Here is a 24594-nt window from a genome sequence, read left to right as displayed (position 1 = left end):
GGGATGGCGGCGGCGGCGGAAGGCTGGCCGACCCTCCGCCGAAACGGCTGTGTGTGGCCGTGCCGCCAGGCGCCGGCGGTGGCCGGGGCAGCTGGGCCCAGGCGGAGGCACAGGCAGCTTACGGGGCCACCTGGGTGGGGCCACCTGGAGGAAGGGAGCCGTGTCACATGACACGTGGCCACAACAGCGTCTCCAGAGAGTGCAGGGCCCCCTCTGCCGGTCCATGACCTCTGGTCACGGTCAGTGTGCTCTGCCCGGCCGCTCCCACTCCCTCACACGACGGCAGCGTCGTCCGGAGGGACGGCAAGGGCCGAAGCGTCACGAGGGAGTGAGGGAGCTTGCCCTGGGGACCCGAGCTGGCCACGGGCGAGCAGGAGTTTCTCCTGGGCTCTCAGCCTGAGGCCCCGAGCAATGAGGGGGCCAGGGCCGAGCTGTCGGGCCACCGTGGGGCAGGGGTGGCTTCCCAGGGCCCCTGGACACCAGCACTGCCTGTGGCCAGGCCCCAGCCAGCACCAGCAGAGCCCTGCTGCGCTGACCGCCACCCAGACACCATGTCCGAGCGACACAGGGCTCTCAGACACCCACGGCTGACCAGAGCGCCTGGCTGCCGGGCTCCGCTGTCCATGGTGCTGCCCAAGGCCAAGCCCTTGCTATTAGGGTCCCACTGGATAGCAGGCCAACACGTGGCCAGAGGCCTGGGCAGCCACTCGGGCCGCCCGCCCGGGTCTCAGGCCCGAGAACGAGCATCCATGCAGCGGCACGGGAGGCCGCAGGTGTGGGAGCTGTGGGCGCCGCCGTCGCTGGCGACTGGAAGCCGGGCGCAGCGCCCCTCAGAGCGTGGTCTGCCCAGGTGCTTCCACGGTCACGAGCAGGTGACTTTGAGGACCAGGGTCCTCAGACGGCAACGTCACCACCTATACCTGGCAGAGGCATCCTGCTGCCAGCCAGTGGGTCCTCAGCGCTTCAGAGCGCCTCCTGGTGGCTGCAGACAAATGGCGTCTCCGCCTCCTGCAGCCCGTGGACGCTGCCGGACGGCCGCCCAGCCCGCACTCCAAGGGCTAGCGACCAACCCCAGGTGTCTGGAAGGCCGAAGAGCCCCAGGGAAGCTTCTATGTGATGCTGGAGGCGGCCAGTAGGTGTGAGGGGTGGGAGACACTAGCCCGGGGCTCCCTGGGTGTGCAGGCGGTGGGGGTCCCCGGAGCGACTCAGAGCCGGGGGGCCTCGGCTGCTCACACCTGTGAGAAGTGGCGCTCCCTCAGGGATGTCTGCTTCATGGAAATAAGTTTAGAAGCTACAAGATGAGGCCCTGTTCACCATACAAATGGGAAACAGGAATGACAGGACCTGCACGGCCAGGGCCTCCGGCCGGGGCCGCCAGGCCTGTCCGTGCGGCCGCACACAGGAGCTTGAGCTTCCCGTCCCCTCCGCTGCGGCACACCACGCTGCCGGTGCGCATGCGCCGCTCTGCACCGCGTGTGCCTGCCGACTCCCCCGAAACCCCGGTTGCCCATGACCCCGTGTGGCCCTCGGTGACACCCTGTGAAGGCGCGTGCAGTTCTGTGCACACACGTCCACAGGCCTGAAAACGCCCTCAGTGCCGGGCCTGCACCGCGGGGAGGGAGGCCGGTGTGGGCGCCGAGGTGGAGGTGCCGGGGCGCGGCCCCCGGGGGTGCGGAGCTGGGTGCGGCCAGGCCAGCCCGGCAGGCGGAGGCCACCCCGCGTGCGCACATGCACCCGAGCGCACACACGCCGGGCACGGGTTTCCCTCTGCGGTGACAGAGGCACCCGGGACTTGACAGAGGTGGTGGCTGCAGAACACGGAGGACGCAAATTCACTGCACTGCACGTTTCGCGTCACGTGAATTTTACCAACGTGCAACTGAACAGAGCGAGGCCTCTGCCGGGCGCCTCCTCCCCCGAGGGCCCGCAGCTTTCCGAGCAGAAGGGCTGTGGGGCCCCGGCTGTCCCCAGGGCCAGGCGGGCTGCATCTCAGGCCTGGGCTCAGGGGGGCAGCAGACACAGCACCCGGCCTGCACGCCTGCCGCCTGGAGAGGGGACAGGTGCCCCCGGGGGGCCTGGGGCCTGGGTGGTGCCGTTCTGCGCTGCAGCCGACGACACGCTGGCACTGACGTGGAGAACTCGGGCCAGTGACCCGCAGAGGCTCCGGGACCGTGACTCCTGCACCCTCGCCCATGAGGCCACACCCAGGGAGTGTGCCTGGAATCCGCACCGCACCCCCTGCTTGGGGAACCCTGCCTCCCCGAGCCCCTGCAGCTGGGGTGCCGGTGTGGAGAGGGGAGGGGGCGGCGGGGCTGGCAGAGGGCGGGGACCGCTCTGCGGCCCGACCGTGGGGCTTGTGCTCCTCGGCTCGCGCCCCCAGATCCCGCTCTGCTTCCGTCGGCCACAGCTGCTTCCGGGCGCTTGGCCTGCGGCGTGTTCCTGCACCCCCTTCCCCATCAAACATCTGTGGGGGACCCTCCCCTGCTCTAGAAAGGACTTCAGCCAGCCCTCCACGCCCAGGCACGTCACACTGCCCACAGCCCGGCCACGCACTCTCTCCCGCAGGCCTGACCCGCCGGAGGGAGCGGGCCGGCCGCCGAGAAGCGGGCTAGACGGTGAGGCGGTGAGGGACGTGGCGGCCGGGAAGGACGAGCGCTGTGCCACAGGCTGTCCGCGGAGGCCCCTCGGACGCGGCACCTGCAGCGCCGCAGACGACGCTGCCACGTCCGTTCTGTGTGTAGTTTTTAATTAAGATCTACGTTCATACTTTGCGAATAGCAACAAGCATCCAGAAAACACATCCAGAGTAGAAAACATTTCAAGGACAGGGACGCTTCATCGTAGATGGAGGGCAGCTGGCCTCCGAGTCTTCGGCACAACGTGCCCCTTCCCAGGCGCGAGGAAGATCGGGGGAAGCCGCCCTCAATGCCCAGCCTGTCCGGGCCAGGAGGGTGGTGGCCGGCTCCCCGCGTGCTCCTGTGTGGCCCCCGCTGTGACCTGCCTTGACAATGTGGAGGACGGGCGGGCCAAGAACATGCAGGACCGCAGGGCAGTGCGGAGGGTCGCTCCCGCGTCTGCTGGCCCGGGGTGGCCCGTCGGGGATGTGGATGGGAAGTGTGCCCACACCGACACCACGGAGCTCGCACAGACCACGCCGGCTCCACACGGTCTGGTTGCACTGCCTTCATGTGGGATCCACGATTTGGGGCTCATGGGCTCTGTGCAGGAACGCTGTACCCCCATGCAGCAGACATGATATCAGACAACTCACCACCTCCGGTTGCTTCCGGCGCGCCAACGGGGGCAACGTGAGAGTCAATCTCACGGCAAAAACTCTGTACATGCAAGTAAAAACTTAAAAAGACAAAAGACAGTCTCTCTGCTGGGCTAGCTCTTTGTGGAGGCTGCAGGTTCCGGAGACTGGAGAAATTCGTACGGGTCATGCGTCACCTCCGGCTGCTCGCCGACGCTTAGGCGAGAAGGGCTCCCTGCAATCATGGCAAAGACGGGACAGTTCAACACACCCGCCCCTGTGGCCCAGGCCCGGCAGGCGCCCGGTTGGAAGCTTTCCATGTGGCTGCTGTCACAAAGCCACAGATCCAGGGCACAGGCCGCCCCCTGGGCCTCCCACGGTGCAGGCCACCCCCGGTCCCCCTGGGGAGGGTGCGGAGGGCCAGTCTTCAGAGACCTGGCTGTGGACGCCCTACAGCGGGGGTTCTGCTTCTGCAGACACCAAGGCCCCTCGGCCAACCCCAGCCCTGGGGCAGCTCCAGGGCCACCTGAGTCCACCAGGACTCCGAGTCCTCAAACTTGGCCGACTGACCGTTACTTGGAACCCCCTTCGTGCACTGTTCACCACAAGGTTAACGGAAACTCCGGCCCTTCCTCAGAGCTCACGCCCAACCCCGGACGCCGAGCAGCGCCTCCGTCACCCTCAGAGCGTCACCGTCCATCTCCTGGAGGAGGAGCTCGGCGTTCGCGCTTGGAAACCGACACAGCAGCATGGACACGCGGCCCAGCGGACGCCTGCGTGGACCCCTTCCCAGGGGGCCGGGACGCGCCGGCGGGGCCCGGAAGGGGCGGCCGCCCTAGGTGCGCATGAAACGTGCATGGAACACGGGAGCCCCTGGCCGAGGGAGGGCACGCGCTCACCCCAGCAGAGGGTCCTAGAGGAATGCGCTTCGTCAACTACTGTTTCAGGACTAAAAATGAGAATGGAAGGAGGAAAGACACATCTCCAACATCTGAGCCCGCGTGGCCGTCGGGGTCCAGAGCCTGGGCCTTGCTCTGCCCCTGACCACAGGCCCCGCGATGCAGGTGCCTGGGTGGGCTCCCCGACACCTGGACTGCCAACTGATCGAGCTCCGCGCCGACACCTCACTCGGAGCAGCCCTGACAAGGAGGTCATTGTCCCAGACCCAGGGGCCACAGCGTCCGGCACGAGCTCTGGCCTCCCAGGGCCCCTAACCTTCCCTGGCAGCCAGAGCTGCTGCCCTCCGCCCAGACTGACGCCGAGGGCCCGGGGCAGGCCTGGCGGGCTCCCCTCACCCAGGTGCTGCTGGTCCCTGTCGGAGGCGTTGGACAGGGAGCTGAGGTTGGATGACGGCCGGGAGCCCCCGCGCTCCGCCTGCGCCTCGTGCAGGTCCTGCAAGAGCTTCGTCGTCTCGTCCAAGTGCAGGTGGCCGTCGTCGTGGTCCAGCTCCTTCTTCACCTTCCCTGTGCGGACAGGACAGGTCAGCCAGCCCCTCCCACGTGCAGCTGCGAGCTCTTCACTCGTCACTACGCACGCACGCAGGACGACCCCTCCTGGAGAAGCCCAGGAGCACAAGCAAGGCGGGAGGGCAGGGCGACACAGGCGGAGAGGCGGGCGTGAGGGACGGGGGGTGAGGGACCAGGGCCGGCAGGAAGCAGGCGCCACGCGAGCCTGAGCCCCGCCCGCCCGCCGCAAACCACGAGGCGGCAGACTCGAGGGCCTGGCACAGGCCGCGGCCGGGGCCTGCAGGCTGCCCAGCTCACGAGTTTCGGCAAGGACTGCCTGGTCCCCGTGGGGGAGTTCCAGAGGTCACACACGTGCAGTGATCTGCGTCCCAGGCACGCAGAAGGGTAAAGCCTATGGGTGAGGCCACGTTCACCCTGCACTCAACGCAGTCTGTGCCCTACGCCCTAAGGGTGCCTCGAAGCGAAATCGGGACAGGACCCGACAACCCCAAGGTGCCCACCAGCCTGGAGCAAGGTCCCCATGGGTCAAAGGCAGGCGACCAAGTCTGGTGCCCATGGCATCAGCGCAGAGTCTGGCCTGCGGCGAACCACCCCCGGCAGGCGGCAAAGCAGGACGGCGTGGCCCACCGGGCGGCGCCACGCGGAGCAGCGCAGGGACGAGCACGTGCGCTCGGACAGCGGCCGGGACCGCGCGCCACAGGCTGAAGGGCGCAGGAGCCAAGGTCGTGGGGCGAGGCAGGCCCACGGCGCCAGAGACGCGGGATGGAGCTAGACAGAAGGACGTGGCGGTCCGCACGGCGGGACACCCAACGCCCCAGAGGACGCGGCGCGGGACGGCCCGACACACAGCAGAGACTCGACAGATGGACGACAACCGGCGTGCAGTCAAACTGCCCAGATTTGAGAAAACCCCGAACCCCCGGGACCAAGGACCCACACGAGCCAGAGAGAACAAGGCTGAAAGGAAGGGGGCAGGGGGTGCACTGCGCCCACCCGAGGGCCGGCGGCGAGGAGGGGCCCGGAGGCGGCCAGCGGCAGGAGAGCTGGTGCGCAGAAAGGCTCCCGGGGCGGCCCGAGGCTGCCGGCCACGGTGGACGTCGGGGGGTCCCCAGCACCTGACCATCTGCACAATCACACGGATCGTGCTCGACACCTGGCCCCTTCCAGGGGCCTGGGACTGGGGGAGGCGGCGAGCAGAGGGGCCACCCTGCCCCAGCCGCTGGAGGACACGGGGGAGGCGGCTCTCCAGACACGGCCCGCGCGGGGCTGGCCAGTGTCCCTCACCGTCATGAACCACGGCCGGGGGCTCGCCCAGGAAGGCCCAGGCTGCAGAGCCGGAGGCTGGGGAACGAACACGAGGCAGGAGGGTGGGCGTGAGGGCCGTGAAGGCCGCCGTGCCAGCGACCGCACCGAACACGGTCTGGGAACACCTCAACCGAAAGACGGAGCCACCGGGACGGGTGACAAACAGGACTGTGCTTGGACCGGTGTGACGGAGGCTGCTGGCAACGAGGCAGGGGTTCCCCGGGGCCGCTCTGCGGTTCGGGTTACACGATGCCAGAAGCTCCGCGCCCCGGCCGTCACGGCCAAAGGTGTCTCCAGACACTGCCGCGTGTCCCCGGGGCAGCTGCTCCCCGGCGAAGGCACAAGCACGTCTGAAGTAAGGGAAGCCGACACCCCGCGTGCCGGCAGTCACAGGGAGCTGCCGGGCGGAGGGCGTGGTGTGCGTCGCACGGCGGGGTCAGCAGTGCACGAGGGAGCATCCTGGGGGCACACGTGGGCACAGCGGGCCACAGCCGGCACAGCACCGACCAGCGGGACGGAAGGGCCCAGCTACCCTCGAGGGCGGCCCTGAGAATGGCGGCCTCCCTCGCGGCCACCTCCCCAGGCCGGGCCGCCCCCCGGGAGCGAGGACGGGCAGCAGGTGCCAGCCCTGCGCCCCTAGGACGGCCCCTCGGCCCGGGGGACGCGGTGCCAGCGGCAGCCTGCTTCCGGCTGAGCCCGATGCGCGATGGCCGTGCCGCACGGTACGCGGGTGCACCCGGCACAACCTACCCAGAGAGCCGAGCACGGAGATCCCCAGGGAGACGTCCGAGTATGCCTTCACCGACACGAAGTCCAGCACGGAGCCGCCATCGCCCAGGGAGTCCCCGGCCTGCAGAGGACGGGGCGAGAGCAGACGAAAGGGAAGACGCCCCTGAGCGGGCGCTGGGCAGCCGGGAGGACAGGCCCGCTCCGTCGCATCTGGCCCCGAGGAGCTGGGACCAGTCCACGCCGCAGCCCACGGACCAGGGGCCATGAGCCCGAGCCTGGGCCACTGCCCAGAGCGATGCTGCTGGCAGACGAAGGGGCACCCCCAGGTGCTGGGGCTGCGGGAGAGACTGCAGCGGGCAGCTGCACGGCACCTCGAGAGCCCACGGCTACTTTTCAGGGGTGTCACGAAACGACCAGCGTGGCCGTCCCAAACCAGTGTTCTCTCCTGGGGCCCTCACGGCCCTGGGCCCCACGTCAGTGCCCCCAACGTCGGCTCAGACGCCCCAGCGCATGCGTGCCCCTCCGCCGCCGACTCGCCACCCCCAGAACGTGGGCCCAGCTCCACGTTAGGGAAGTACCTGAGGGACCTTCTGAAGGACTCAGAACTCTGCTGAATTCCATACTCCCACCCGGCTGCTGGGTCCTAAGTCACTACTAGACAACTTAGTGTCAAATGACAGTGCCTGACTGACACCCTGGAGTGACACTGTTCCTTCTCCTAACAGCTAAGAAACAACAGTGCCACGTAACAGATGCCGAGAGTCCCCAGGCCTGGCCTGTGCAGACGCCTTTCACAAGCTCCCTTCTAGGGCTCGGGGTCCCGACAGGACCACTGCCAGCCTGCACGGGAGAGGTGTCCACCGCCATCCAGCGACTCACAGGGACCCAGGGACGAGGGAGCAGAGGCTCCCGCTACCCCGGAGGCAGAGCCTGACTCGCTCCTGAGTCAGGCGCCACCCTAGAGCTGGAGTCTTTCGGGAACAGTGCAGGTTTGCCTGACGGTCCTAGGCTGCTCAAGACCAGGCGGTGGGAAACGCTGGCACTTCACGTCACTGATCAGAGCCCGTCTGGCTTCCAGACGAGACAGTGCGCCAAGCCCGTGTCGGCCCCCCTCCCGGAGGCAGTGCCAGCTGCCCTGTGGGGCCCGAGGGGCCAGATCCTGGTTCCGCGCCCGTGGGACTCACCTTCACTTCCTCCGGGGGCTTCGCAGGCACACTTCTCCTCTGCAAAGCGAAACAGACAGGAAACCAGTTTTTTCCCAAACGGTTCTGTACAGGACGATTCACCCACGCCGTGGACACACGCGCTGGCTGAGCCGCCGCCACCGGCAGGCCTCGTCAAGTCCCCACAACGCCGAGTCGGAGCCGGGCCTCGCTGCTCCTGTGCAGCTGGCGGTGTGAGACCCGACCGCACCTCGAGGCCCGAGTCACGCTGGTGCCCATGAGCGCACTGGGCAGGATGGGGAGGAAGGGGTCACAGGGTACCCACCCTCGTTTCCGCAGCCTCGGACAGCGTGAGAAAGGAAGTCAGACGCTGCACCCTGGGGGGCTCAGGACAACAGCGGGCCTGGCCGTTTAGGCAGAAGACCCGCCTGACGCCGCCACCGCCCGGCTGGGCCGGCTCCGGGGCCGCGGCCCCTGCTCCTCGCCAGCAGGGTGCCGGGGAGAGCGCGAAGGCCTGACCGCTAACGCAGCCTGCGCCTGCGCGGAGCCGCTGCCTGGCCGGGCAGCACCTCAGACACCGCGTCCTGCGTCTGTGCCCCGAGCAGCCACGCGGCTTGCATGCGCTCGCTCACATGGGGCCTTTCGTTCAAAACTGGAATTCGGAGATCTCCTGTGCCTTTTGTGAGCTTCGAGGCAGGGTGGGCACGCCCACATCCCAGTGACCATTGCCCCACGTACACGTCAGCGTCCGCGCCGCAGCCTGGGTCACGTGGCACCGCAGCACGAGTTCCCTGTCGGAAAGTGCTCGTGCCGGGCCCAGGCGAGGAGACCGAGGGGCCAGTGCATTCCAGGGCCTCCCGCTGTGACTGCCGCACCCAGGCAGCGCCCGGGGACTGGCTGCCACGCCGGGGCCAGAAGTGGAGTCGGTGGCTGCGGGCGGTCGCAGAAGGGCGCACAGATCTGGCGGGCCCCTGCTGGGAGACATGCGCCCGAGCCTGCACAGGTGCAACGCGACAGGGCTGGGCACACGGGGCGAGAACATCTGAACTCCACCCAGGCGGAGCAGACACCTCGCTGAGACAAGGGACATCAGAAGAGACCCCGAAAGGGCCACCACACCTTAGGGTTTAAAAATAAGCCTAAGAGGACCAGGGGACAGCTCCGCCACGAGAACATAAACGTTCTTTAAAGGAAGACGAGATCCAGACCAGCCCCGTCCGACAAAACACAGTGCACGCTGACACCTAACTGCAAACCTTCCAGCGGCCACGTGAAAATGACCCTGACGTGCTGTCAGACTGCGTGGAGTTTACTTCCTTACTAACGTATTGGAAACGTTTTCGTTCTGACGTGTAAAGCAAATGATCATTGAGATACTGTCATATTTCTTTTTTTGTACTAGTCTTTAAAAGTCTAGTTTGCAGCTTATACTTTCCTCACATCTCAACTCGGACTGGCCATACTCAGGTTCCCCGACAGCCAGCTGTGGCCAGTGGCCGCTGTGTTGGCACAGTCCGGACTCCCAGCCCAGCGTCCACGCAGACAACCGGCGAGGCAGAGCCTGTGAGCCAGAGGGAGACCTGCCGACGGAGACGGACCCAGGCGGAAATGGCAGAGTCGGCAGACAGGGGCTCTACGGAGACCGCGCGCGTGGCCGAGCGCCTGCGGGGGGCCTGCACCCAGCGCAGGCAGGGCTGAGCGGCGCCCCGGAGCTGGCGGATGGCGTCGCAGGTGGCGGGCCGCCTGGCGGGGTCCACGGCAGACGCAGGCGCGGCCTCCGGAAAGATCCCCGAACGTGGAGCCATGCCAGAAGGAACTGTCCAAACTGAAGGGGGAAAGTAGCGAAAATACGAAACAGAGGTTTTTGACGTGTGAACTACACCCAGGTGTTAACACGTGTCAAAGTCCCAGAAGAGGTGGTGCAAGGAGGTGACGTGTGAAGAAATGACGGGTGAAAATCTCCCAGATTCGTTGAAAACTGTAAACCAACAGGTCCAACAAGCCCAATAACTCTTAAACAGAATAAACACAAAAAAAAAAGCTCAGGAAGACACGTCAAAAATAAGGCGCCGAGAACCCAGTGAGAAAGGCTGAAACGTGAGCGTCGGGCAGGAGTCGGCGCTGTTCCTCCCAGGCGCCACGGAGCACACGCCTGAGACGGGGGCCGCACGCGGCCTGCGGCACGTTTTCTCACAACCTTGAAAACAAACCAAAACACATTCTCGGCTGTGGGCTAGTTTGTCAAGCCATGATCTTGACCACGAAAGACACATCGCAAATGGAAAGCAAAGACAGAAATGGCTGCAGACACTTCAGAAACAGTCCAGGTCACCCGTCTTCCACGGGAAAGACGACAGGCGTCTGCCTTAATGCCAAGTCCAAGGAAACTGAATTTCAAAAACGAAGGTTGAACATAGACTTTTCTCAGACAAAAGAAAGCCGAGCAAACTCAGTCAGCAAACCTACACTGTGGGAAACGCTAAGGGAGATTCTCAGGGCAAAGGAAAGCACGGATGGAAAGTCCCCCGCCCCGGGACGGAGAAAGCCGGAGGCCAGCGACGCGGGGTGCGCGGCCAGCGGAGACGGTCTCACAGGCTTCTCGTACAGACGACTGACGGGTGAAAGGAAAAGGTGAACGTAAAAAGCCACAGCGGGAAGAAGGGCTCCGGGTCGCCGCGGCGGCACGCCCTTCCCCGCGGGAGAGGCGCCGCGCGCAGCCCACCTGCGTCAGCTGGAACAGCAGCCGGGAGTGGTCCCCGCCCGTGATCTGGTCCAGGAGGTCGTCCACCAGTCTCCTGCTGTAGCTGCCCGCGTCCTTCACGAACTCCTGCAGGCTGGAGGGGCGTGGGGCTCAGACAAACACCGCGCGCTCTGGCCCTGCGGCCTCCGCGCCGCTTCCGTCTCCCCCACGAGCTTCCTGCTAAGAGCTGTGAACGCCCCACTCACAGTGGGTTTGGGTTCACCAAGTCTTCCAAGTGCTCCATGACCCAAAGAAGTTAAAAAGCTCTCAGGCGGAAAATCAAAGGAGCGAGGTGCACGCCCGTGACGTAACGCGCGCGAGCTTCGGTAAACGCAGCACATTCACATCTGTCCGGGTCTGAAAACACGGGGGGGCCGGGGAGGACGCCGTGGGACCAGCTCCCTACCGGGGGGCCACGGGCGAAGCCAGCTCCCCGTGACGGCTTGTGCAGTCACTCTGATTCAGGGCCACATGCGATGCTTTCAAACCAAAGTAACACTAACCAAAAAATGTACAAAGGAGGCGGGGAACGAACACCCACGGCTCTGGGATCAAAACTGGGCAAAGGCTCACGAGGACTGCCCAGACTTCAAAGATCTTCCCGCAGAGCGGGGACAGCTGCTGGTCTGGAAGTGACCACACCAAAGTCCCTACCAGGAGCGTCCTACGATAAACCGCCAAACTGACTGTGAAGGGAGCAGGGACTGGCCAGAACACTCCGAGCGTGGCCTGGAGTGCCAGGACAGCGTCTGCGGGAGGCGGCGTGGGGAGTCTGGGAGCGGCCCCGGTATCGAGGGCAGGCCCCACCAGCCCACCTTTGGCTCCCACGGTACAGCACAGAGCCCGTTTGTGCTCCAGGAGCAGGCCCCTGGGGAAGGCCAGTGCGGTCCAGCTACGCACTGCTACCTGGACAAGGGGGACTGGTGTCCCTGCAGAGCTGTGAGCATGCTGCCGGCGTAACGAGCAGCGGAGTCACCAACTGCTGACACCATCCTCTCCTGGAAGAAATGTCCTCCTCAGTTTCCTATTTTTACTTCCTTTTCCCTCAAAAAAATCTGGATTAGATATTCGTTTACTGTATCAGGGGCAGATTTATTTTTCGAGTATGTTGTTTGTTTTTCAAATAAAACAAAAATATGATATGGAAAGACTTCATTTCTGAGAGTAGGGGTCCCCAATCCCCAGGCCAGGGCCTGTGAGGAACGGGCCACGCAGCAGGAGGTGAGCAGCCGGCCGGCCAGCAAAGCTTCACCTGTGTCTGCAGCCGCTCCCCGGCACCGCTGTCCCCGCCTCAGCTCTGCCTTGGATCATCAGGTACTAGATTTCTCATGGAGCACCGGTCCCTGGTGCCACAAAGGCTGGGGACCGCTGTCTTAGAGGCTAGCAAAATTAAGTTACTGTCCCCACAGAACATCCCTAAAGTTCTACAAGAGACTAACTTCTACTTTGCCACAGAGAACAGAAAATACATACAAAAGCAGTTCTATAGAAACAGTGCCACATCTACAACTTTGTTACAATATAGTCACTTGGGCTGAACTGTGTCCTCAAAATTCATATGTTGAAGCTCTAACCCCCAGGACCTCAGAATGTGATTGCATTTGGGGACAGGGCCTTTAACAGGTGGTTAAGGTAAAATGAAGTCTTCGGGGTGGGCCCTAGCTCCATGACTGCTGTCTTTACAGCAAAAAGAGATTAGAGCAGATGTGCTGGCTGGAAAATTACTGCTTGGCTATCACCCACGGGAACATAGCATTCTAACAACAAACTATCTGCTTCCATACCCCCGCTTGCACAACCGACCTATGGGTTGACAGTAAATAGAAGAAAAATAGGCTTTTGTGTTCAGACAGAATGAAGAATGGGTTTTAGGGCGTAAGACCCTGTACCTCTACGTTTCGGGGCTGCGCACTCCTGGCAGACCCAGCTGGCTGCGCAGAGTGCGGTTCCTCTAACTCACTGAGTTCCGGTGGTCCGTGTGTCTTTCGGGGGCCGGCGGCTACAGCACTGATGCACACGGAGGGACAGCGAGAACCCAGAGGCCCCCCGAGAAGCAGCCCTGCCGCCACCTGCATGTCCGGCCTCCCGGACTGAGACGGTCAGTGTGTGCTGTCCACTGCTCCATCTGTGGGACCTGTCACGCAGCCCGAGCCGCTCACAGCCTGAGAACCACAGCTCGAAGCAGCTGTGATGTGAACTTACAAAACACACGGTGGCCACCGGCTCACATGCCCTCTCAAGCGACAGCCCGGGCCGCTACCTCAGCACTGGGCGAGTCACCCCAGCCTCGAGCCAGGCTGCCAGCAGAGCACAGCGCTCCGCTACAGCAATGCGGGCCTTTGCCCCACTGTCTGAACTCGCTGCCCCACCCGCTGCCCCTGGCCGCCTCCCCTACTCATCCACAAACAGGCCTCAAACGCTCGGCCAGGCGCCGCCGCCCGTGTGCGCATGCGCGGCCCGCCTCGGCGCGCACCGCTCGCCCACCCTGGTCCGCCAACACCGTGCGCATGCGCATCCCAGGCACCGCCGCCCGCGTGCGCATGCGCGGCCCACCTCAGCGCGCACTGCACGCCCGTCTCGTCGCCATAGGCAGAGTAGAGCAGCTCCGCTTCGTCGGACTTCAGGTCCCCAAACACGGAATTATTATGCATCGACAGTGCCGTGCTGGCGCTCGAGAGAAACGTGACTAAGGGAGAGAGAAAGGGGAGCACAGGCGCGTGAGGTGCGCACCGGCCCCCTCCCCGCGGGCACAAGCGCGCACAGCACAGCGCCCGCTGCGACGCCCCTGCTCCCGCGCGCGGCTGAACCAGAGGCGGCTTCTGGGGGCACAACCAGCAAGACCGCGTCGCCGCCCTTTCACCTCCGCGGCCAGCGCCGCAGAGGGCGGCTCGCTGCTCTGCTAGGGAGTGCGACAGGCACCCCCGGGGAACCGCGCCCAGAGGCCGCTCTTGCTGAGGGACGGAGAGGGAGCCAGAGGCCCGCGCCGGCCCCTCCGCGTGAAGGCTGTCCGGCTAGGAGGCTGTGGGAGGGTGGGGGAGGCTGGGGAGCAGCCCAGGCCTCTCCCTGCTAGGTGCCAGCAACACCCCAGTGTGACAATCAAAACGTCCCCTAGAACAAAACAGCTCTGCTCGTTCACAGAAGCTCCAGAACCAACGGGACAGCGGACCGCAGAGGAAGGGTGGCCAACAACCCCCACCCGGCCCTCCACCGTGGAGCCCCTCACACCCTGCCACAGACCCTCCCGCACGCATCCCCACCCCTCCGCATCCGGGTGCAGAAGTTAAACTCCCAAGGTCGCCACCACCTTGGTCCCGAGGGCCCCGGCTCCCACGTCGGAGGACCAGAAAGCGCTGGGCTGGGCCCCTCCCAATAAAGGACTGATGGAAAAGGGAAACTCGCTCAGTGTAATTTTTACTCCTATCGTTTCAGAGGACCTTAGTTTTATTCCTGCTTTCAAAAATCAGAACATGGGCACAGCTCCAACAGCAGGTGGGTCGGCAGCCGTTGGGGGCTCGCCCCGGCACCGCCCGGCACTCACCTTTGCCCCTCCTCTCGTCCTTGAAGCCCAGCGTGGTGAAGCCGGGGAGCAGCTTGCTGGAGAGGGAGCTCAGGTCCACTGGGTGGGTCTCCTCCTCTGTGGGGAGACAGGCTTGAGGGGGGCTGCCGGGGCCCCGCAGCTCAGACACCTGACCACAGCGCCATGCCGCCCCCTCAGCGGCCGCAGTCGGCAGGAAAACCCTGACGCCCCGACGCCGGCAGCACACGTTCCCCAGCTGACCACGCTGCCGCTCTGAGCGGCGCTGAGCGTGCTGCGGTGGCCGCGACATGCCTGCCTCTGGACCCCCGCCACCACCCCGTGCAACGCGCGTGGGGTGCTCCGGTCCCTGCCTCAACCTCGCCGTCCTCTTTCTAGGCTGACTGCTGATCGCTTCGCCTGTTCTCTCACCAAGAGCACTACGCTTCGGTCTGGCCAGAGAGGAAAGGCTGGTCACTACGCCCCGTGCGCGTCAGAGAACAATGAACGAGCCTCGTGTCGAGGGCTGGGAGAAAGAACGCATCAGGCGTGCGGGCCCGTGAGGCCGCCCCATGCACGCGCGTGGGGCCCAGGGAAGTGTTCCATTTTACACACGTGTGCGTTCAAATCCTGTGAGTTTTGCTTTTTTTTCAAACAACCAGCTCCTGAAATCTCTTTGAAGGAGATGGAAAAATACAAAGAGCATTTTATAGACCGTAAAGACGGCTTTGCAGGCTGGGTGGACCCACCATTACACCTCCTTTGAGATATTTCTTGACGTGGTTATGGAGTGGGCCTTTCCTTCTAGAACGCGTGTGAGCCGCCAGCACCTCGTTCAAGTTTCGGGGCAGAGCTGGGCACCGGTTTCTGACGAGGGAGCCCCATCGCCAGCTTCTGAGGGGCACCCCTGGGAAGCCCGGCCCTATGCCTGCAGTTCTGCGGGAGTGCCACTCCAGTCCCGTGGCAGCACCCACCAGACGGCCACCCTGGCCCCTTCGCCAGTGTCATGAGGGGCCTGCAGGAGTGGGGAGCCAGACAGGTTTCTCACCCGCACACCCTGCTGGCGCCACACACTCCAGGGACACTGCGCGTCACATGCAGGCTACGATGTTACACTTACTGGCCAGGGGCAGAGATCACACCAACACGCAGACGGGCAGGGAAAAGGCCCCGAGCAGGGCCACTCACCGTCAGCGTCCGGCTCAGCCGCGTTGACCACGCTGTAGAGCAGGCTCCCGTCTCCGCCCTTCTTCAGGTAGCCCATCTGCAAGGAAGCAGGCCTGAGCGCCACGCCGAGTGACAGCCCTGAGTTCCGACAAAACCAAGGCCTAGCACCACGGCCTAGCTGCATGAATCCCGGAAAGCCACGAAGTTTACTTGTGTCTCCGTGAACGAGACCACCGCAGCCCCTTCCCCCTTCCCTAGAGCTGAAGACTCCCGTGCAGAAGACAATGTGCGCAGCAATGCTGTGACGATGCTTCTGGAAGGCTCTAGGTGACCCCTCCTAACAAGGGGCTTTTGAAAGAAAAAACTTTATAGAGACAGCTTCTCGCAGATCAGAAACCTCGGGAAGATGAGTTAGGACAGGACACTGGCCAGCAAGTGTCACGTTATCGAGACTGGGCCCGTGGGCACTGCCTCTGCTGACCAACTACCACGCTAGCCCAGCCCGCCTCGCAGGCCACGAGGAAGGTCCGGAAGAGGGGGCACCAGCATGGCGCGTGTGTGGGGAGGGACACCCACCTGGGTGACCGCGTGGGGCAGCCACCCAGGAAGGGCGCCTGGGCCCAAGCAGGGTGAGGAGGGCGTGGGGGTGGGAGACGAGTCGCTCCAGACGAGACGAAACAAGGGGCGAAGCGCGGAGCCAGGCTCCTCACTGCCAGTCAAGCAGCGCAGGACGGGAGCGGCCCGGGCAACCTGGGGGGCAACAGAGGTCCATCTGGGGCCCCCGGAAGCCCCATGTGTGTGATGGCCTTTCCTAGCTCTGTCCGCTGAGGGCCCGCCCAGCACCCAGGTCTGGGTGCCCGGGCACCATCCTCTGGGCAGGAAGCAGGGCTCCCTGGGGGAACGGCCGACACTCGCCGGCCCGCAGAGCAAGGCGCGCGCCGCGCCAGGAGCCTCCGGCTGCCGGGCAGGCCTGTCACGCCGCGTGGCGCAGAATGGGTGCACCGGACCTTCAGGGGTTTTACGTTTCGACACGTCCAAGAAGATTGTCATTTCGAAATTCTTTCCAGTCTAACGTGTTTGACAGACAGCATGAAAAAAATATATAAGATTCCAGCAAATTTTTATACAGGCTATGTGTCAAATTAGACTTTAAACCTATCACGGTACATAAAAAACATTAAAATTCCACCGATGTCTGTTACAGGACCACTAGAAAGAAAGTCTGAAGCTGCACGTGACCTGCGCTGTCTCTGCTGGAAGTGCCGGCCCAGAACACCTTCTGGGGTCAGGGGGCAGGTGCCCAGAAGGAGGTGGGGCCTCCTCCCGAGGACCAGCAGCCCACTGAATGGGCTCCTACCAGCCATGCCTGGTCAGACTCACAAGGGCCTGCGGAGGCGCATGGAAGCGTGAGTCCACGGAGAACAGGGTTAAGCTGCGGCAGAGAAGCCTGGCAGGGTCAGCCTCTGTTGACACACCCCTGATCTGGTGTCTGCCCCCAGAGGACCCCCTGACCTCCAGGAGACGGGCCAGCAGGCTACAATCCCTGTGAGGACGAGGGCCTGACCCCGACCATAGCACGTGCTCCTGAGCTGGACCCTCCAGTGCCAGAGGCTCTGCCAGGCCAGCAAGGGGGCTGACCAGACACTCTCGGCACCCTGACGCACACCTACTGACCCCGACGGCTGCGCCGCCGTCCTGGCAGAACGCTACCTTGCCGCCCGGGAGGAGCCGGCTGACCCTGTCTCGCGCCTCGTCGGCCGCGTGCTCCGCCAAGGCCAGCACGTGTTCTTCGGCTGTGCTGTCAGTCAGGCTGCACGCATTCCCTTCTGGCTCGAACATGCAGCTGCAAGGCCGGACACCACAAGTCACCCAGAGGCATGCGGCACACGCCGCTCCCACCGCCCGCTCGGGCCAGTCCCCGACGCCCCCGAGGCCACGCAGAGGGCCAGCATGAGGGGCACGAAGGGCTCCTGCGCCCCCGTCCTTGCAGTGCGAACCGCCCTGAAACAAGCCACTCTCGTGGGGAGGGAGAAGCACGAGGTGCATAAACCTCCTCACGTCTCAGCTGCACTTCAGCTGCTTTACAAACACAAGAAACATCTAAGGACAGAAGCCTCGTTAGTTAAAGCAACATCCCAGGTGCCATCAGAAAAAGTGACGAAAATCCCGTGGAGGATTAAGGCACTGGTGGCAAGCCGGGATGGGGGTGTGGGGCTGCACGTGGCGGGAGGGCCGGAGGGTGCCCACGACTTCGGCAGGCGAGCCCCAGGTTCCGCACCAAGGAGTTCTGGAATCAAACAGCTGAGAGGCGCTGGGCGCAGCACCTGAGGGAGGCAGCCTCTGCTGTGGAAAGTCCTAAAGTTGGTGGGCAGGAGCCACGAGGGCCGGCCTGCCTGGGGATCCGAGGCTACGGGAAGGCTGTCCCTCTGGGCCACGGTCACAGCCGCAGAAGCGGGGTGCTCAGGGAGCGCGAGAAAGGCACGCTGCCGTGCGTGCTGCCTGCCCAACACAGCGCGACTGTCCCAAGCCTGGGGCAGTAAGTCCAGGCCACTGGCACATGTCCTGCACGTGAAGGGGCTTCTCAGAAGTGAAGGGCCAACGAATGTTCACAAAGCGCACACGCGTGGGAGTGGCTGTGACGGTGAGCAGCAAACACGCTGCGGGCTGGACGGGCAGGCGCGCCGTGCCACACCTGGCACAGAGCGTACGTCCAGCAGCAGGGCCTGCCCCAGCCCTTCGTCTCCTGTGTCCAGTACGACAGCGACTCTCCTCCAGGACGCGCTGCTGTGCTGGCTGCAGGGTGGGGGTGAATCCACATGCTGAGCGAGGGTCACACAGTGCTTCCCACGGACAGCACTTCCCAGTGGTGCCGGTGACGCTCACCACCCACACGCTCGGGGTGGTAGGGAGGGACGGCCGCGCCCCTCTGAGCACAGTGGAGGCTTCTGCGGAGCCAGGTATCCGCTGCCCAGCTGACCCGGAGACGCCGGCAAAAGCCCGGCATGTCCGCCACCGCTCGCCCCGCAGCGCCCGCCTTCCCGTGTGGGTGTGCGCCCCCACGGGCCGGCGCCTTGCCCTTTACCTGATGACTTCTCTACTCGGCCTTTTGGATTTCTTGGCAGTTTCTACTTGAACAGGCACAACTTCGGGAGGAGGGTCCTCGACAGCTGTATCTTCGTTGCCCAAAAGAGCTGCCTGCTGAGAAAAATCCATGTCCTGCATGAACGACATGCTGCGCTTCAGAGCTAGCAGCCGCTCCTAGAATCAGAAAGCACAGAGCGGCGCGGACTTTACCTCTGCCTCACGGCCTGGGCACCGTGACGGTGGGATGCGTGGGAATGGCCACAGCCTCACCTGGCCTAACAGCTAACCTTCCATGCGCTGCAGCGGGGCGTGGTCATGGGGTCAGCACCAAAGGGTGCGGCCAACTGGCCAGCGAGCACTCAGAGCTGGCAGAGGGGAGCCGGCCAGAGGGCACGGGGCTGCACCTCACCTACGGGCCCATGAGGCACAAGGCACTGGTCCTAGGCATGTGACACATGCAACCTAGCACAGGGACAGACCTGGGGAGCCACTCGGGATGGCCGAGATGTCCCGGCTGGATTCCGTGAGGCAGCCACACAAGCGACACAGCCCAAAAGGCTGGCTGCCATCCAGTGAGACGGACACCCAGGCTCAAGATCAACAGACCTGGAACTTTCCGCCAACCCTAAAGGAGAGGTGACAGCCAGGTCGTGATCAGTAGGAAAAGGAGGAGCGTGCCTGGGGGAGAGGGGCATGCAAGGCAGCCTGGGGCGTCTACCCTAGGGCAGAGGAGTCCACACTGTGGCCAGGGACAGATGGCTGGAAGTGTGTCGTTCACTGAGTGAGAGTTTCTGCCTGGGCAGAAACACGGGCAGGACTCTCGCTGCCATGGCCCGCGCTGTCTGCGGGCTTCTTACTTTGCTCATCATCTTGAAGCCCGCGTGCAGGATCTTCTTGGCTAGCTTGTAGTACACAGTGTCTGGCCTGTTGTATGTCATTGCATTGTCACACATCAGCTTGAAGTCTGCCTAAAAAAAAAAAAAAAACAAATCATCGAGCTTGAAAACACACAGACAACAGCCAAAAGTTTGGATTTCTGTCAAAGAGACCAAAAAGAAGAGCCCTGAACGGGAAACAATTAAATTTGGGTCTTCGATTGAAAAAAAAAAAACCTTTAGATTTCTTCCAGAGTTTTCATAACTGTCCATTGGTCTTTACTTGCAAGAAAAAGCCTTGCTGAGCCTAATGAGCACCCTTTGTGAGAAAGGTGGCTCCCTGCTTCCTGTCCCCAGCCCTTCCCTCCCCAGGAGGGGCTGGGACACAGCCGGGGGCAAGGACCAAGACCCGGTCAAGGTAAAGCCTGCGGCTGAACCGAGAGTGGGTGGTTCGTCCGCCGCCTCTGGGATTTTCCCACAAAATTTACATTTTCACCCACAGGTTGTTACTCTAGTGCCACTAAAAAGAGCTTTTCCTTAAAAAGTCTCACTGAACGACGATTTATATTAAAAGTAAGTTATTTAAAACACCAGTATTTTAATAGCCTAACCAAAATTTAACACGCACCTGTTGTAGAAAAATGAGACGTCAAGTTGACCACTGAAGCCACCTGCCAACACAGCGCGTGCCGCCTGGGGCCCTCCCCACGCCACTGTGCCAGTGCCCCAGGGCCCGGCGGGCCCGAGGCCGCGGAGCCCCAGCCCATCGCGGGGCCCAGCGGTGTCAGGGTCAGAGCTCTCTCGGAGACAAGAGCCCTGGCTGTCACTGCACGAGAACTCCCAGCCAGGGCACGGGCACTGCTGCCCTGCGGCGCTGCCACCAAACCCCCCGACAATGCTCCTTCGCTCCCAGCCCTTCGGCCCGCCACGCTGGCCCTGGCGGGCAGCAGCCCCTTCCAGGGACGCCTCTGGTCAATGTGGAACACTAGCAGACCTAAGAAAGAAACCCAAAGCCTTCTTCTAAACGACACTACTGCCCGTGCTACAAGAATTCACTTTGATTCTCCCCAGGACGTCAAAGCCAACCAGCACAGCTGGTGCTAAGAGTCAAGGAAGTGCTCGGAGATCATAAGAACTCATTATTCCCCAAACCCAACTCCTAGTTACTCTAAGACAAAACTAAGAATTAGGAAAATTACATTTCTGCTGACACCCACTCTGGACCGGGCCACATCCTTGCTTCACCTGCCGTGTCCCATTTATACCAACACAGTAACTTCAAAAAATACGGCACTTCTAAGAGCACGCAACGTGTGGACCACCTTCTAGACCCAAGTACAGAGAAATTACAACCCGTTTCCTTGACCTGTGAAACATCAGCTCAAACACAGAACACCTGCGAAAACCTGCCGCTGGAAACGGGAGACGCGCGAAGCTCGCACTGGCAGAGACCAACGCGGAGCCTCCCGAGAGCTATTTTAGGAGCTGAAATTAGTTTACCTTGAATTCCGTGACTGACTTGTATTCATTAGCTACAATCTTGTCCTTCATTGTGCCAAAATCCATAGGGTGTTTTATTATCATTGAGTATCCAGGAGCAATGGCATCCGTGACAGGAAAAGCAAAAAATCCATGAGGATCTTTTCTGAAAACAAAACATCTTTAAATTTAAACTAGAAAACTAAAATCTAAATTCCAAATGACACAAAATCCTTCACAATAAAATCCGATGCAATTAACCAAAGTTAGTTTCTTACAAATAAAAAATAAGTTTATGCTCTTCAAAACCGGGGTAGGTGCTCTGGATATGCTAAAAACGCCACAGCCAGCAGCTGGCTCCAGCCGCGACGTCCACAGTGGAGCGCAACACCCCCCACGCCGGCCCTGCTCCCAGCATGCCCGCCCGCCCGGGCAGACAGGGTGCTTCTGGTGAAGGGGGAGTGTCCGCTTCATAGGCCATGCGGTGGGGGCGAGAACACCTGAAAGACACCCGAACGTCCCCAAGCACAAGGTCTCTCAAAACACTCTTTACCTCTGGAGCTGGCGGAGAAAATGCTCTAGTAGTTGCTGAATAGGCGTGCTCTCATTTTCAGCTGATGATGTGAAAAGCAAATAAATAAATAAATAAATAAATAAATAAATAAATAAATAAATAAGAAACGAATAAATGAATAAATAAGTAGACAATCGAGTGCAAGGAGTTTGCGCTCACTTCCCCGAGGGCTCCCATTTCACAGCTCACTTGTTTCGCGCTCCACTGCACTCCAACCCACTTCCCGTTCGCCCTGAGCATACCGGCTGGCGACACGGGCGGCTGCGGCAGCTGCGCTGTGATACCGCGTGGACCACAGTCCTAATCCCATCCCTGCCACGAAACACCTCACTTCTATAATAACCTCCGCATCACTCTAGTATATTGATAGTTCCCGAAAACAAACGACATTCTGTATACCATTCTTTTAGTAATGGTATTTTCTTTCACAAAAGCAGTAATTCTTGCTCACTGAAAACGTCAAGTGCTAGAAAACAGCGTTATTACACGTGATGTTAACACCGTTCTCCAATAGTAGTTAGCTGAAGATTCATCTGATGAATCCAATTAACGTACACATTTGTTACATTAAGATTAGAGCCAAACTCTATTTAGAAATAACTCCAAGAATAGTTTTCGTATTTTATTTTCACATTGAAAACCAGTCAGATTTGCTCCAGCCTCAAAGAGCCTGTTTGTGTAAAACTAAATTAACACTGGCAGCAAACTGCACTTTTTTTCCTAAACTGGAAATTTAACGAGGTTCCAATAGAAACTAGATGTAAAGGTAAACCAGACCCACTCTTGGCTCCCACGAAGCTCAGCTGCATGGGAAAGCGCACCCACCCATCAGCCCCAAACTCGAGGGCACCAATATCCCCCAAAACAACAACGCGGAGCTACCACTCATCAGCCTGTTTCCAGCCGTGATCGCCACTGGGCCTGGTACGCTACACACAAGAAAGGGAGGCTGCGGACATGGACGCTGACCCTGGCTTCACCAACCACTGCATCACCCGAGCCCTCAACTCTGGACGCGCCCGCTCATCTGTAAGCCACGGATGACACACGCTGCACGGGCCCACGAGTGAAACACGGCTTGCGGTGACTGTAAACAGAGTCCATCTAGGTCCCCCAGAAGCTGTATATTCATAACGGCATTTCCCAGCTCTGTCCACTGAGGGCCACACCCAGCGCCCAGAGTTTAGTTTCTGAACACCATTCCCCGTGGAGGAATCAGCACTCCCTGGAGAAATAGCCAATTTCAGGGCTGAATCACTACAGAAGTGCAGACCGGCAAGTCCCAACAGTGACGCCCTTCAGTGACCAGGGAGGGCCCACGCAGCAGCAGCTGGGCATTAGCGCCTCAGGTATACTGGGGAGGGAGGTGCCGGGTGTGCGGCCTCAAGCAGGTCAACTGGACTAAGCTAACAATCGCCATCGACCGAATTAACTCTGCAGACACGTTCACGCAAGGAACTGTTGTGTGTGCCTAACCTCCTCCTCCCCGACATGCCCAGCTGCCCGAGTCCCCCTGCTCACCATGGGGTGACTCACACAGGAGGGGTCCTCCAGAAAACAGCACCACTCCCAGTGATTGCCATGAGATACCTCCTGCCTCCCCCAGCAAGAAAAGAAACGCCTGAGGAGCAACCCCCCGACATCCAGAACCTCTGAGCGACGTGACCCTACCCAGGTCAGAAAGTTCCAGAAGGTCCTCTAGGGGAGCCGGCATAGCTCCCAGGGTTCCTGGAGGCCCGAATAACTGAGTCCAGCACCAGCCCCCTCCCACTACATTGGCCTCTCAGCTCACGGGCTTAAGGAAAAAGGCCAGGAGCTGCAGCTGGCCAGCCCTGCTCCCGAACACCAAAGATGACAGCGAGAACCTCAGGGCCAGCTACCCTTAACGTGAGGGCCTGGAGGAGAACACACTGGTCCTTCCCTCCTTCCCAGACTTCTCCCCAAAGGCGAAGGGCATGGTGCCGACCACAACTTTACAGTGACGAGCTCCAAGGCGGGCTCGGAAAATGCCGGCACTTGCCTGGCTGTGTCCGGCACGCCCGGACCGGCCGATCGGGGGGCGGCTCCACCTCCACCTTCTTCCCAGGATCGAAGTCGTCAGCCTCTCCCTCTGTGTCACAGTGCTCCTTTTCCCGTTTCCGCTTCTTCTCCTCCTATGAGATCAAGGCGGCGAGAGCAATGCAAGGTTTTGAGCAGCCCTCCCGTTTCTACGAGAAAAACCCTCTCACTCCAGGCGCCCGCCCCTGCGAGAAGTGAGCCAGGGAGCCAGAAGCGAGGCGCCGACCTTCTCGCTCCGGGCTCTGCCAGACAGGACCCCGTTCCCTCAGCCCCCGCTGCACCCCGCCTCTGCCCTCAGGGGTTCGGGGCCACCGCGCTTTTACCTTTCGCTTCCTCCTTTCTTCATCATCCAGGTATTTCTCCTTCTCAGACTTTTTCTTCTTCTTCTTCTTCTTCTCTCTGTGCCTCTCCCGCTCGTGGTCTGACCTGTCATCGTAGTAACTGGAGTCGTGGCCAGACCCGGAGAGTTCAGTCACTTCGCTTCCTCCTACCTTGAGGACCAGCTTCAGGGGCTTCTCCAAAGGCTTGTCCGCGTAATCTGCAGGGACAGCGATGGCGCCCCTAACACGAGTGCTTGGAGGAAACACCGGCACCCAGCTGTGGCCCCTGTGTGGGTGTTCCGGGGGCCCGGACGCCTGGTCCCCTAAGGTGGAGCACGTGAATGCCAAAACATCGGGGACCGATAGCTCCCCTTCCTTCTCCCGGCGTGTCCTTCCCCCTCACCACCCTCAGGGAGCTAGAGGGGTCGCTCCTGCCACTCCGTCGGGGCGAAGGCACAGGGCGGGGCCCGGGACCCGCAGCCGGACCCCGCACCGCCACGCCCCCGGCTGCTGCCCAGCGGGTCGGCCGGCACGGGGGCGAGCGGCTGCAGGACCGGGCGGGGCGCTTCTCCGGAGGCCGGGGCAGGGCCGCCTGGACGCCTGGCTTGTCCCCGGGACCCGGCCCGCCGGCGCGAACGCCCGCCCGGCGTCACAAAGCGCGCGCGGCCTCACCCTCGTACGACGAGCGCCACTCGGCCTTGTGCTTCTTGTGCTTCTTGCCCATGGCGGCGGCGCGGGCGGGGCGCGGGCCGAGGGCCGCCGCGAGCCGGGCAGGAGCCTGGCCACCGCCCCGCGGCCCTGGCCGGCCGCCAGCCTCGCCCCGCGGAGGTCGCCGGGCCGCGCCGGAAGCAGGCGCCGCGGCCGGAA

At 62.3% G+C, this 24594-nt stretch overlaps 1 protein-coding gene across 5 annotated transcripts; it reads right to left on the bottom strand.

The window, feature by feature from the left end:
• Positions 1-2729: 2729 nt before the first annotated feature.
• BRD9 (bromodomain containing 9) lies at positions 2730-24557 on the bottom strand. Of its 5 annotated transcripts, none has more exons than XM_016124686.2 (16): positions 24400-24557; positions 23731-23945; positions 23370-23502; positions 21329-21389; positions 20797-20941; positions 19279-19389; positions 18420-18595; positions 17048-17180; positions 15359-15434; positions 14195-14290; positions 13210-13342; positions 10639-10750; positions 7938-7976; positions 6775-6874; positions 4549-4716; positions 2730-3488 (listed from the first exon to the last, which is right to left on the bottom strand). In XM_016124686.2, exons 1-16 carry the CDS (start codon positions 24449-24451, stop codon positions 3388-3390), a joined length of 1851 nt encoding a protein of 616 aa, XP_015980172.2. In that variant the 5' UTR covers positions 24452-24557; the 3' UTR covers positions 2730-3387. The 5 variants fall into 5 exon arrangements, with proteins under 5 accessions (XP_015980172.2, XP_015980173.2, XP_015980174.2 ...); XM_016124687.2 differs by having other exon boundaries at positions 18420-18553; XM_016124688.2 differs by having other exon boundaries at positions 18420-18535.
• Between the last annotated feature and the right edge of the window lie 37 nt (positions 24558-24594).

Source organism: Rousettus aegyptiacus, unplaced genomic scaffold (assembly GCF_014176215.1).
Source record: "Rousettus aegyptiacus isolate mRouAeg1 unplaced genomic scaffold, mRouAeg1.p scaffold_m13_p_8, whole genome shotgun sequence".
Taxonomy (NCBI): domain Eukaryota; kingdom Metazoa; phylum Chordata; class Mammalia; order Chiroptera; family Pteropodidae; genus Rousettus; species Rousettus aegyptiacus.
Note: the sequence above shows the minus strand (reverse complement) of the source record. Positions and strands in the feature narration are given on the sequence as shown.